This window comes from Anguilla rostrata, chromosome 14 (genome assembly GCF_018555375.3).
Source record: "Anguilla rostrata isolate EN2019 chromosome 14, ASM1855537v3, whole genome shotgun sequence".
Taxonomy (NCBI): domain Eukaryota; kingdom Metazoa; phylum Chordata; class Actinopteri; order Anguilliformes; family Anguillidae; genus Anguilla; species Anguilla rostrata.
The window spans coordinates 40072372-40086452 of NC_057946.1; the positions used below are offsets into that span (position 1 = coordinate 40072372).

The 14081-nt window shown below is 43.3% G+C and overlaps 1 protein-coding gene across 2 annotated transcripts in view; it reads left to right on the forward strand.

Moving 5' to 3' along the window:
• The window catches only part of LOC135239846 (BCL2/adenovirus E1B 19 kDa protein-interacting protein 3-like), a 35676-nt gene extending 27721 nt beyond the window's left edge, over positions 1-7955 (forward strand). The window contains exon 6 of one of the 2 annotated variants that reach the window (XM_064308836.1): positions 6976-7955. In XM_064308836.1, coding sequence (XP_064164906.1) covers positions 6976-7024 — 49 coding nt within the window. In that variant the 3' untranslated portion in view covers positions 7025-7955. Of the gene's footprint in view, positions 1-6310 lie in introns of both variants that reach the window. The other variant, XM_064308835.1, reaches the window with a different exon arrangement.
• The last annotated feature ends 6126 nt before the right edge of the window (positions 7956-14081 follow it).

Sequence of the window (14081 nt, forward strand, 5' to 3'; positions counted from 1 at the left end):
TGAGCTCCATAATGATTGAAATGTAACCTTTTTTCTTGATTTTGCTCTGCACTCCACAATTTTACAAACAATTCGCATGTGGTTTAAGTGCAGATTCTTAGCTTTCATGAAAGAGTATTTTTTGCACACTGGTTTCACCATGTAGAACTTACTGCACTTTTTATACATAGCCCCCCCCCCCCTCCCCTTCAGGGTATTTGTCCCTAATTTGAGGCCGATTGTCAACAGGAGGTTAATTAAATTCAAGGAAGCCATTACGAAGCTGAGAAACATGAAAAAAACTGTCAGAGATATAGGCCAAACCTTAGGCTTACCAAAGTCAACTGTTTGGAACATCATTAACTGCCCATAGAAGACTTCACAAACAGAACTATAGAGGCTACACTGCATGAGGCAAACAACTAGTTTGCTGCAAAAACAGAACGGTCAGGTTACAGTTTGCTCAGAAGGACTTGTGGACAGATAGGACCAACTTTCACTTGTATTAGAGTGATGGCAAATTTTATCTGCCCTAATTCAACCAAATGCCTCCAAACTAATTGGACGGCACTTCATCCTACAGCAAGACCGTGATCCCAATCATACTGCCAAAGCAACAAAAGAGTTTTTCAAATCCAAAAACTGGAAAATTCTTGACTGGCCAAGTCATTCACCTGATCTAAATCCAATTGAACATGCGTTTCATCAACTTCAAGCAGGAGCTGAAGATGGCTACAGTACAGGCCTGGCAGAGAATCAACAGAGAAGATACCTGGTGATGTCTATGGGTCACAGACTTCAAGCAGTCATTGCATACAAAGGATATGCGATAAAGTACTAAACATGACTATTTTCATTTACATGACATTAATATATCCCAAACATTATGGTGCCCTGAAATGGGGGGCTGTGTATAAAAAGTACTGTAATTACATGGTGAAACCAAAGGGTATAAAATAAAAGACGAGAATGTGCACTTTAACCACGTGAATTATTTGATTACAAAACTAAAATTGTGAAGTACAGAGCCATATCAAGATAAATTTTGTCTTTGTCCCAAACATTATGGAGCTCACTGTATATGTATGTGTGCTGCATGTGTGCTACAAAATGTGCGTATATGGTTATATCCAAGATTATATACAAGCTTAAATGCTGTACACAAACACATGCACATATCTTTCTGCATATACTAATACGCGCAAGCATAGCTACACATAATTTGTAGATGTATCTGTATGTAGTACATATAAATACACATGGGTACATATAAATACAGGCATACATGCACAAACATACACACACACACACACACACACACACACACACACACTTCTGCGCGTACCTCCATACAGTATGGACAGTGCCGTGAGAAAGTATATGCCCTTCCTGATTTCCTGTTATTGCATATTTATCACACTGAATGGTTTCAGATTTTTAGACAAAATATAATATTAAACAAAGGGAAACGGAGTAAACACAAAACACGTTTTTGAAATTATTTAATTTATTCAAGGAGAAATGTTATCAAACACCCATATCACTCATATGAAAAAGTAACTCAATAAATCAATTAAGCTAATTTAATTGATAATTATACTCAGCTGACTGACTGAGCTGGCTTAATTGCAGCCAGTCCTGCTGAATATAAACCTCACTCATATTGAACCTCATTACATATCAGAGTGAAGTAGTCACCACAAAGTTTCTACAAGCACACTCTGCCACAATCAAAGGAAATTCCAGGAGAGATGAGAAAAAAGTTGTTGATATATATCAGTCAGGAAAGGGTTACAAAGCCATTTCTAAGGCTGTGGGACTCCACTAAACCAACTATAGTGAGTGCCTTTATCTTCAAATGAAGAACACCTGGAACAGTGGTGAATCTTCCCAGGGGCAGCTGGCCAGCCAAAATATCTCCAAGGGCATATCAACAACTCATCCAGGAAGTCACAAAAGAACCCAGAAGAACACCAAAAGAACTGCAGGACTCTCTAGCCTCAGTTAAGGTCAGTGTTCATGACTGCACAATAAGAAAGACACTGGGAAAAAATTGGATTATGGGAGAGTAGCAAGGCGGAAATCACTACTAACCAAGAGAAACGTCAATGCTTGTATCACATTTGCAAAAATGCACCTGGATGATCTCCAAGACTTTGGGAGTAATATTCTAAGGACAGAAGAGTCAAAAGTGGAACTTTGTGGACGATGGACCCCATTATGTCTGGTGTACAGCATTTCACAGTAAGAACATCATACCAACAGTCAAACATGATGGTAGTATTGTGGTAAGGTGGGGAAGCTTTTCTGACTCAGGACCTGGATGACTTTCCATTATTGAAGGAACCATGAATCTGCTCTGCATCAGAAAACATTTAAGGCGAATATTTGGTCACCTATCTATGAGCTGAAGCTGTAATTGGTTTGTGCTGTAAGAGATGTTCAAAACATAAAAGCATGTTCACATCTGAATGGCTGAAAAGAAACAAAATGAAAGTTGTGGACTGGCCTAGTCAAAGTCCTAACTTGAACCCAGTGCAGATGCAATGGCTGGACCTGAAACGAGCAGTTCATGCTGGAACACCTACCAGTTTGTCTGAATTAAAGCAGTCCTACGAAGAACAGTGTGGTAAAATTCCTCAACAGGGATGTGAGACTGATATCACGTCAAAAAAACGTGTTTGGTTACAGTTATTGCTGCGAAAGGTAGTGTATTCAGACCCCTTCACTTTTTCCACATTTTATTACATTAGAGCCTTATTCTACAACTGATTAAATTCATTTTATTCTCATCAATCTACACACAATACCCCATAATGACAAAGCGAAAACAGGTTTAGACATTTTTGTTAATTTATTAAAATTAAAAAACTGATTTCACATTTACATACAGTTGAGGCCAAAAGTTTACATACCTAGGCTAAAGACATTCAAACTCAATTTTTCACAACTTAACACATTTCATGTTACCATACATTTCCTGTGTTGAGTCACTTAGGGTATCTACTTTATTTCCATAATAAGGTAATTCAAAATTATAGCTAAGAGGCTGATTTATTTCAGCTTTTATGTACTATCAGATTTTCAGTGGGTCAAATGTTTACATAGACTTTGTTAGTATTTGGTGGCATTGCCTTTTAATTGCCTAACTTGAATCAAACACTTGGGATAGCCTTCCACAGGCTTTTCACAGTACTTTGCCAGAATTTTTTCCCATTCCTCCTGGCAGAACTAATGTGACTCAGTCAGGATTGTGGGCCTCCTTGCTCGACACGCCTTTTCAGTTCAGTCCACAAAATTTTCTATGGGATTCAGGTCAGGGCTTTGCAACGGCCACTCCAATACTTTCACTTTGTTGTCTTTAAGCCATTTTGTTACAACTTTGGAGGTATGCTTAGGATCATTGTCCTGCTGGAAGACCCAGTTGCGACCAAGTTTTAATGTTTAATGATGTCTTGAGGTGTTGCTTCAGTATTTCTAGATAATCCTCCTTCCTCATGATGCCATCTATTTTCTGAAGTGCACCAGTCCCTTTTCCAGCAAAACACCCCAACAACATGATGCTGCCACCGCCATGCTTCACAGCTGGGATGGTGTTCTTCAGATTAAAAGCCTCACTCTTTTTCCTTCATACATAGCGCTGATAATTATGGCCAAACAGCAATTTTTGTTTCATCTGACCAGGAAACACTCCTCCAAAAGGCTAGGTATTCGTCCTGGCTTTGTTATGCCAGTCTTGGAGTAGGGGCTTCTTTCTTGTGCGACAGCATTTCAGGCCATGGCAATGTTGGATTCTTTTAATGGTGGATGTAAATACTTTGGTACCTGATGCCTCCAACTCCTTCACCAGTTTCTTTGTTGTTGTCTTGGGGTTCAGTTGAACCTTTCGGACCAAAGTTTGTTCAGTCCTGGGAGTTGATTTGTGCCTCCTTCCTGAACGATGCAGTGCCTGTGTGGTCCCAAGATTTTTATATTTGCATAAAATTGTTTGTACAGATGCTCGTGGTACCTTTACTTGTTTGGAAATTTCTCCTAAGGAGGAACCGGACTTGTGGATGTCCAGAATTTTTTTCTGAGGTCTTGGTTGAGTTGCTTGGATTTTCCCATGGTATCAAGGGCAAAAAGGAAATGACTCTAAAGGTAGGCCCTTAACCCTCCTGTTATGTTGCGGGTCAAATTGACCCTTTTTAAAGTTTGAAAATCTAGGAAAAATACTTAAAATTATTTTTTCAGTATGAAACTTCTTCTACTGGCCTTAATTAGTGTATCAACATTAATGAATGGTCATTCATGTATTGCAAACCCCCCCTGTATGGGGATTGACCCGGGAACATTTTTGCTGTACCTAAAAAATGAACAGAACAGGAGGGTTAAATACAGCCACAGGTACCAATTAACTCCAAATGAACTCCTAATTAGGACAATTGGCCAATCAATTTATGAAAACTTCCCACTGGAATTCTGATATAGTGAATTAAAGCTGAAATAAATCTGTCTTTAATTGATTGTTTTAAAATTACCTCTGATGTGAACAAAGTAGATGCCCTAATTGACTTGCCAAAAGAAATGTATGGTAACATGAAATGTGCAGAGTTGTGAAAAACTGAGTTTGAATATATTTAGCCTAGGTGTATGTAAACTTTTGGCCTCAACTGTAAGTTTCCAGACCCTTTCCTATGACACTCGAAATTGAGCTCAGGTGCATCCTGTTTCCATTGATCATGCTTGATATGTTGCTACAACTTGATTGGAGTCCACCTCTGGTAAATTCAATTGATTGGATATGATTTGGAAAGGCACACACCTGTCTGTATAAGGTCCCACAGTTGACAGTGCATGTCAGAGCAAAAACCAAGCCATGAAGCTGAAGCAATTGTCCGTAGACCTCCGAGACAGGCTTGTGTCAAGGTACAGACCTTGTGAAGGGGACAAAAACTTTTCTGCAGCATTGAAGGTCCAGAAGAACAAACCTGGCCAAACTGATCAATCGGGGGAGAAGAGCCTTGGTCAGGGAGGTGAACAAGAACCCGATGGCCACTCTGACTGAGCTCCAAAGTTCCTCTGTGGAGATGGGAGAACCTTCCAGAAGGACAACCATCTCTGCAGCATTTCACCAATCAGGCCTTTACGGTAGAGTGGCCAGATGGAAGCCACTCCTCATTTAAGGCACATGACAGCCCGCTTGGAGTTTGCCAAAAGGCACTTAAAGGACTCTCAGACCATGAGAAACAAGATTGTCTGGTCTGATGAAACCAAGATTGAACTCCTTGGCCACAATGCCAAGGCTCACAGCTTGAGGAAACTAGGCAACACTCATCACCTTGCCAATACCATCCCTACGGTGAAGCATGGTGATGGCAGCTTCATGCTGTGGGGATGTTTTTTAGTGGTAGGAACTGGGAGACTAGTCAGGATCAAGGGAAAGATGAACAGAGCAAAGTACAGAGCGATCCTTGATGAAAACCTGCACCAGAGCACTCAGGACCTCAGACTGGGGCGAAGGTTCACCTTCCAACACGACAACGACCCTGAGCACACAGCCAAGACAACACAGGAGTGGCTTCGGGACAAGTCTGTGAATGTCCTTGAGTGGCCCAGCCAGAGCCCAGACTTGAACCCAATCGAACATCTCTGGAGAACCCTGAAAATAGCTGTGCAGCAACGCTCCTCATCAAACCTGATAGAGCTCGAGAGGATCTGCAGAGAAGAATGGGAGAAATACCAAAAATACAGGAGTGCCAAGCTTGTAGCATCATACTCGAGAGGACTCGAGGCTGTAATCGCTGCCAAAGGTGCCTCAACAAAGTACTGAGTAAAGGGTCTGAATATTTATATAAATGTGATAAATAAATGTGTGTGTTTTTTATTTTTAATAATGAGAGTATGAGAATAAAAATGAATTTAATCAGTTGTAGAATAAGGCTGTAATGTAATAAAATGTGTAAAAAGTGAAGGAGTCTGAATACTTTCCGAAGGCACTGTAATTACACCACCTTTAGCAGCAATAACTGTAACCAAACACGTTTTTTTGACGTGATATCAGTCTCACATCGCTGTTGAGGAATTTTACCCCACTGTTCTTTGTAGGACTGCTTTAATTCAGACAAATTGGTCTGACTACTTTCTGAAGGAACTGTACTTTCTCAAGTGGGTGTTTGATAACTTTTTTTATTAAATAAATTAATAATTTTTAAAATGTGTTTTGTGTTTACAGGTTCCCTTTGTCTGATATTACATTTTGTCTAAAGATATGAAACCTTCAGTGTGAGAAATATGTAATGGCAGGAAGGGGACAAATATTTTTTTCACGGAACTGCATGTGTATTTGCAGGCAGGGTGTAGTTCCAAGATTGTCCAGCAGATGGCAGCAGGAGGCAGGCAGCTGTGGGGGCCACACCCAGTCCAGTCTGCTTCCTGGCACAGCTGTCCTGCAGGCCTCAAACAGAGAGAATCTCAGAGGGCCAGGAGCCCCGCCCCTAACACACAGGACAGAGGAAGCCACGCCCTTAATCACCCTTACACACAGATTACAGATCAGGAATATAGCATGATTTACAAAAGCAACTCACAGAAAGTGCATCAACATGGCTGGAAAACTACCATTAGGGCTATAGATAAAGAAAGCTCCAATCAAATCTGCACCAGCCTAGGGATTAATGCCTCACGTGCAGAATAAGGGAGAAGGCGGTTTTAAAAGTAGTGCATTAGTCGTAGTCTGAAAACGTGGGTTTTCAGTCTGGTGAAAAACGGCCAGTAGGCCAGCCTTGTTCTGCCTCCTGTGTGGACAGGCCACTGCAGTCCAGAACGCTCCCCTTTGCATGTCCTGCAGCTGAGCGGCTCTTTTTGGTCATGTACAGGAAACACAAGTCTTAAACCAAATGCAATCATTTGTACAGTGATCCGAATCGGAAGTCTCAGTGCTATTTCAGCATCACTCTTTTTCTCCTCTGCCTGCCTCTCCCGCCCCCTCCTTCCCCCTCCCTCCCCCCCCACCAGGGTGTACATTGGGAAGAGACTGACCACGCCCCCCACCAGCTCCTTCTGAACATGAAGAAAACAAGTGCCTGGGCTCCATCAAGCTGTGTTGGAAAGAATATGTCACTTTGTATTCAGAGTGCCCTCTCCCTCTCCCCTCTCTATCTCCCTCTCTCTCTTTTTCTTTTTCTCCTTCACTCTCTCTCACTCTCCCTCCCTCCCTCTCTCTTGCCATGGAGGTTGATGTGGTTGTGAGTAAGGGGCCTTAGAGGGGGCGGGGTCTTAGAGAGGAATGGGCGGGGTCTTAGAGAGGAAGGAGCTTTAGAAATAGTGGGGTCCCACAGGGGGGTTCTCTCTATAGTGCACCCCCCTCTCTCTATCTCCCTCTTTCTGTTACTCTTCATTTATAGCGTCTTTTTTATTTTTCGTCTCGTTTTGTTTCGCTGTCGTTGCCTGGCGCTGTTTCTGGGCATGGCTGAGTGGCGGGTCCCTCACTTCATGGGTCACATCCGACGGACACCTGAGATGCTGAGGGAATGGAATGTCTCTGTTGCCATGGAGACTCATTTCAGCGGACTTGCTCTGTCGTTGCATGGAAATGCAGAGGGAGTGTGGTTATGGGGTGTGTTGTTGAGATGCAGTGAGCCACACATTCTTCATACGCAGTGTCACTGTGTCAGAGATGGGGGTGTGTGGTGCTCTGGTTATAGGGTGTGTTGCAGTGTCACTGTGTCAGGGATGGGGGTGTGTGCTACTCTGGTTACGGGGTGTGTTGCAGTGTCACTGTGTCAGGGATGGGAGTGTGCGGTACTCTGGTTATGGGGTGTGTTGTCAGAGGTGCTGACGGTGAGGAGGGAGTCTGATTTGAGGTCTAGCCTTGACCCATTTGACCCTTAGACCCCAACAGTGATCTTACCATTATTGGAAAGAAGAAATCCCCAAATTGGAAATGTGAATATGCTCTGGTATTATTTTTGTTTGTTCTACTATCATCATTATTGTTAATACTATTATTATTACTATTGTTCCTACAGTATATATATAACATATATCATTTTAGTTGGTGGCTTGTATTGATTCGAAAGCTTACCAAGGAAAATTACAGTCTTTGTTACCATGGAAACATGTGTTTCAGGTTGTCCATCAAATCGAGTTGCAGGTCCAACCAACAGGGGGCGTTGCAAAGAAAGTGGGCCACTGTGAGGTCTGTGCTGTTGCACTGAGCAGGGGAATAATGGAGGATGCAGCTTATTTGTCTACTCCCTTTTTTATAGGATAAAACAATATTAAACCAACGTGCTGTCCTGCAGAAAGGCTTCAGTGTTGTTTACTTTACCAAGATTATTCCCTTGTTTTGTTTGCTCTTAAAGTTGGATCCTTTGTGAAAGAGGTTATTTGAAGTCAGTTGTTTGTCTTGACCTTGGAGCATAAAATTGAGCGTGTTATTGCAAGCCTGTTTTTCTTTTTGTGCTGAAGAATGAGGATGAGGATGGTACGAGGGAGAGTCAGTTTGCGCGAGCTCTAAGCAGGAGGGGTTTGGTGAGGTGTACAGGGCTGCCGTGATGCGTGTGTGCCTGAAGAGCTCCTGAGCGTGTGCGGGTGTCCTGGGAGAAAGTCTAACACAATGGCCTCCTCATTGCTGTGAATGTGAAATGCACCACACTCAGCGTACCTTCTGCTGCCCCCTTGGGCACATATTAGGCCTTCAGCTGAGACGTCTGCGATACAGCTCCCCAGAGTGTGCAGCTTCTCACTGATGGTGCTCATGGGAAATGTAGTTCAGGAGCGCCAGATTAATTGAGTGGACTGTGGTAGATATGATCAGGCCCTCTCTGAGGTTTCAGAGATGTGACAGTAAATGCTGTTTTCATTTATTTATTTTGTGGGATGGAGATTGAAGGGGAGGACAGAAGAAGAACACTACTTTCCTTGGTGAGAAATCAGTCTTTTTTCTTTCTTAAACAAGTAGCTGGCAGCCCTGCTTGTCCTCCAGAATGAATGGGGACAGTTCACACTGTTGCTATGGCTACCATCCAATCACTGCTCAAACATTTACCAAATAAATCAGATGGTTTGTTTTATATTTGTTTGATATGATATAAATATATTTCAAGATTAGGGCCTGTGTTAAATTTAGCCAATTGTTTTAAAATGCATTATGTGCCAATATTGAGCGGGATTTAGGCTGGGTCAGCTGTGCGTCTGCTTATGGCTGCTGTAGAGAGCCGTGAACACAGCTATCAAAGTGTCCCTGGAGATTTTCCCTGGAGACAATTCTGTTTAACTTTACTGTTTTCTACCGGTGTAATTGAACCACAAGCTCCTTTTCAACCACATTTTGGCTCCCACTGTGGTCCTGACTTTTTATTTTGTTTTATTTTATTTTATTTCTTGTTCCTGCATGTCATCTTACTCCGATAAGATAGATTAAATGTACAGTTGCTTGGCGAGATGAACTGGCTAAATCCTCGATTTCATCTGGAGGAAAGGTATAACAGAGCCAGGTGAAGACTTTCAAACATAAGTAATAATAATAGCACTAATGATAAACGCATTCTTTGTTTCTGTGTTGTTATTTTTGTCTTGTTTTTTTCCCCCTCAATTTGGAAAAAAAAATAACTTGACATTAAAATTTTCAATGCATCAAAATGCCCCAAAGAGGAGGTCTTTTTTTATTTTATTTTTTATTTATATTTTTAAAACATTTTGTGCATTTCTGTGTTTGCGAGTCCATTGTGTGACTGAGAGGTGAGATTAACATGCTCCAGGGATTTCGGTACGGAGAGGGATTAGTCTCAATATTATTGACAAATGTATGCATCATGATCCATAAATAAGAGACAAGCCCCAAGTGTGTTTTACTGTTTACCGCCCAATCAGCACCACAGAAAGACGGCCATCTATTTGTGTGTGGATCATGGCACAGGAACCGCGAGAGCAATGTCTCAAAATAAAAAATAAAAATAAAAAGGAAACTGTGGCATTTGTGTTGCTGAATGCGCACGTGTGACTCGACTGCCAGTGCAGATTCAGCACTACACTGGCCATTTTTACACTGTCTGTCTAGAATGTGTTATTGCACGAAATACACGTGGAAACTGGAAACATATTTTTGGTTTTCATGTACAAAGCATGAGGTATTTGTGCAAAAGGAAAAATATGTATTCACGAATATGTTTGCATTTGTACAAATCAGTGCACATTCATTTAAAAGACAAGTTGTTAGATATTTGTGTGTGGATAGTAAAACAGATTTGTGACTTGTCCTCTTATTTATGGATCATGAAAGACACATTTGTCCGCTACAATTTAGCCTGGAAAATGGCAAGCTTCATTGGGCTGATTGGCCTGTTCTCGTCATTATGTTATATATTAATATTGAGTCTAATCTCTCCATAATTCTGCTGCTAAATCTGCAATCTGAAATTAAGCAGCTGATCTGAAATGTGGGTCAGCATGCGCCCTTTTTTTACACTTTTGTTATTTGTATTCTGCAGGGGCATGACGGGCCCCTCTCTGTACTCCATATTTACCCTTTCAGTGTGCAGCCGGTGGAGTCCAGGAGCATCTTCTGATGTAATAACCTGATTAACCCTGGATCCGTTTCCCCAGCAGAGAGCGAGGGAGGGAGACCTCAGATCACTGTCTGTTTTCTGTATATTTGTGAAAATGTGTTGAAAATGCCTTGGCTGAGAAATCCCCGTATTCCTGATACTGAGAGTCCCCCATTCTGAGCGTGAATGTATTTGAAAGTGTGTGTGTGTGTGGGCGCGCACATGTATGTGTGCGTGTGTGCGCGTGTGTGCATGCGTACGCGCGTGCGTGCGCACGTGTGTGTGCGTGCGTGCGTCTGTGTGTGTGCGTGGGTGCGCGCGTGTGTGTGCATGTGTGCGTAGCTCTCAAAGCTTCGCTACGGCACTGCGAGTCTGGGCCGCTTTTCGCTGTGCTTCAGATGCGTTTGCGTCCTCTAGATCGTGTAAAACAATGCATTCTCTAGCTGTCTCTTAAGAAACGCGATTGTGTCACTCATTTACGCCCACACTGTCACGTTCATGTAAGAAAATACGAGCAGTGATTCCAAGGCCGACAAGAATCAGATCCAGATCTCCTTTGCTGAAGACTTCTTAATGCAGAATCTCGGTGTTGCACATTCAGGTCAGCCAAACGCGTAGCGCACCGATTGTGTGTACAGAATGCCGATCCATGTTTGCATCGCTTTCTCTGGCGGTTATTAAGCAACAGGCGTATACCGAGCTTCCCCCCAAGGGACAAATTTTCGCTGACCAGCAGTTCCGCCCAATCCGGAAAACCGACTCTGCACTTTCTCGCCAATAGTAACGGGTAACACGCCCCCCTCAAGGTGCAGTGGAAGAGTGGCAGAGCGACTGACTGGGAGCCTGCTAACAGCGCTTTCTACACTTCCTGCTGCTTAGGGCTGGAAAGGAGCCGGCAATGGCCACGTTTCCTCCTTATGAAAATTTAAAATCGTTTTATCAGCTCCTGCGACCCCAGGGATGTGCATTCCCGGCACAAAAACAGACTTACTGTACATGGCCTGAACATAAAATTATCTCTATTCTCCTTTTGTCATCTGTGAGGTCACGGTTAAGTCTCCACTTCTTCTAGTCAATGTCGCGTGATAAAAATAATTCATTAAAAAATGACGTTCATGACGTTCAGCGGTATGAAACCATCTGAAATGAAAAATTAAGCTTGTAAAACTAGCACTTGTTACAACACTCATCTTGTTCCATTAAAATGGTCTGTAAACACAGGCTTTTGGTTTAGCTTTCTTAGTGTGTGTGTGTGTGTGTGTGTGTGCATGTAGGTGTGTGTGTTTGCATGCCAATAATGGTCTGTGCTCTTTTGTCGTTAAATGCCCCAGTCCCCTCTGACATGACGTTGTGATGCCCACGGGCTGTGGCTGTTTGTTTGAATGTGCAATGTAAAACTCGTCTGAAGACCAGACTAAAACCTGACTAAAGCCCTATTCGCACGGGACTAGTATTACCTGGGGACCTCATGTGATTTAGAAATTACTCCTCCCCCCCCCCCCCCCCGTCTGTGTTTCGTGCAGCGCGTTCGGACTGGATAAGTGAAATCTGTATTTTACGTGAATTTACTGACATTTACTGACAAGTTACTAAAGGTCCCCAGGTAATACTAGTCCCGTGCGAATAGGGCTTAAGACAGTCAGTGAAAGTTTATAGCGCAGTGCAGCAGCGGGTGCGGGAATCTGTCGGGCTCGACGGGAGTGAGATATTACCGGCACGCCCGTAATGTCAAAGCCCGCTTTCTCCAAAACCCCCTGCCAATCAATTTACCCAGAATGCTCCTCTTCAGTCGCTCCCAGCCACACAACCCACTGGCCTTCACAGCGTGTCACATGGTAGTGTCTGACCAATGAATTAATGAGTATAGCCAGTGATTATTTGACCCTGAAACACAAGCTCTGTATTGATTTCCCATGAAATTCTAACTCTAAATCATTCTGTTGAAAAAAATGTCCAGGAAACAATAGGCATTCCTCATAGGTATTTATAACTATAATAGTAACAGTAATACAGCGATTGATATTCGGACATGGTTTTATATTTGTTCGTTTTCCCTTTACAAACCCCTTAAAAAAATAAAAGTGAAAGTCTGCACAAATAATTATTGCATTTCACCATTTATTTATTTATATGTTCATTTGTTTATCATTATTACCCTCTTGTTGGAAAGGCAGCAGAGTATTTATTCATAGTCATTTCATTAATGAAGTGGCTGTTCCCTCGTAAAATAAAATATTAGGAAGGCTTTTACGCAGTCCTGTACCTGTCCTGTAGACCTGTACCTGTAGCTGTGTTAACTCCTCCCTGTAGACCTGTACCTGTAGCTGTGTTAACTCCTCTCTGTAGACCTGTACCTGCAGCTGTGTTAACTCCCCCCTGTAGACCTGTACCTGCAGCTGTGTTAACTCCCCCCTGTAGACCTGTACCTGCAGCTGTGTTAACTCCTCCCTGTACCTGTACTTGCAGCTGTGTTAACTCCTCCCTGTAGACCTGTACCTGCAGCTGTGTTAACTCCTCCCTGTAGACTTGTACCTGCAGCTGTGTTAACTCCCCCCTGTAGACCTGTACCTGCAGCTGTGTTAACTCCCCCCTGTAGACCTGTACCTGCAGCTGTGTTAACTCCCCCCTGTAGACCTGTACCTGCAGCTGTGTTAACTCCCCCCTGTAGACCTGTACCTGTAGCTGTGTTAACTCCCTGTAGACCTGTACCTGCAGCTGTGTTAACTCCCTGTAGACCTGTACCTGTAGCTGTGTTAACTCCCCCCTGTAGACCTGTACCTGCAGCTGTGTTAACTCCTCCCTGTACCTGTACTTGCAGCTGTGTTAACTCCTCCCTGTAGACCTGTACCTGTAGCTGTGTTAACTCCTCCCTGTAGACTTGTACCTGCAGCTGTGTTAACTCCCCCCTGTAGACCTGTCCCTGCAGCTGTGTTAACTCCCCCCTGTAGACCTGTACCTGCAGATGTGTTAACTCCCCCCGTAGACCTGTACCTGCAGCTGTGTTAACTCCCCCCTGTAGACCTGTACCTGTAGCTGTGTTAACTCCCTGTAGACCTGTACCTGCAGCTGTGTTAACTCCCTGTAGACCTGTACCTGCAGCTGTGTTAACTCCCTGTAGACCTGTACCTGTAGCTGTGTTAACTCCCCCCTGTAAACCTGTACCTGCAGCTGTGTTAACTCCCCCTGTAGACCTGTACCTGCAGCTGTTAACTCCTCCCTGTACCTGTACTTGCAGCTGTGTTAACTCCCTGTAGACCTGTACCTGTAGCTGTGTTAACTCCCCCCTGTAGACCTGTACCTGCAGCTGTGTTAACTCCTCCCTGTACCTGTACTTGCAGCTGTGTTAACTCCTCCCTGTAGACCTGTACCTGTAGCTGTGTTAACTCCTCCCTGTAGACTTGTACCTGCAGCTGTGTTAACTCCCCCCTGTAGACCTGTCCCTGCAGCTGTGTTAACTCCCCCCTGTAGACCTGTACCTGCAGATGTGTTAACTCCCCCCGTAGACCTGTACCTGCAGCTGTGTTAACTCCCCCTGTAGACCTGTACCTGTAGCTGTGTTAACTCCCTGTAGAC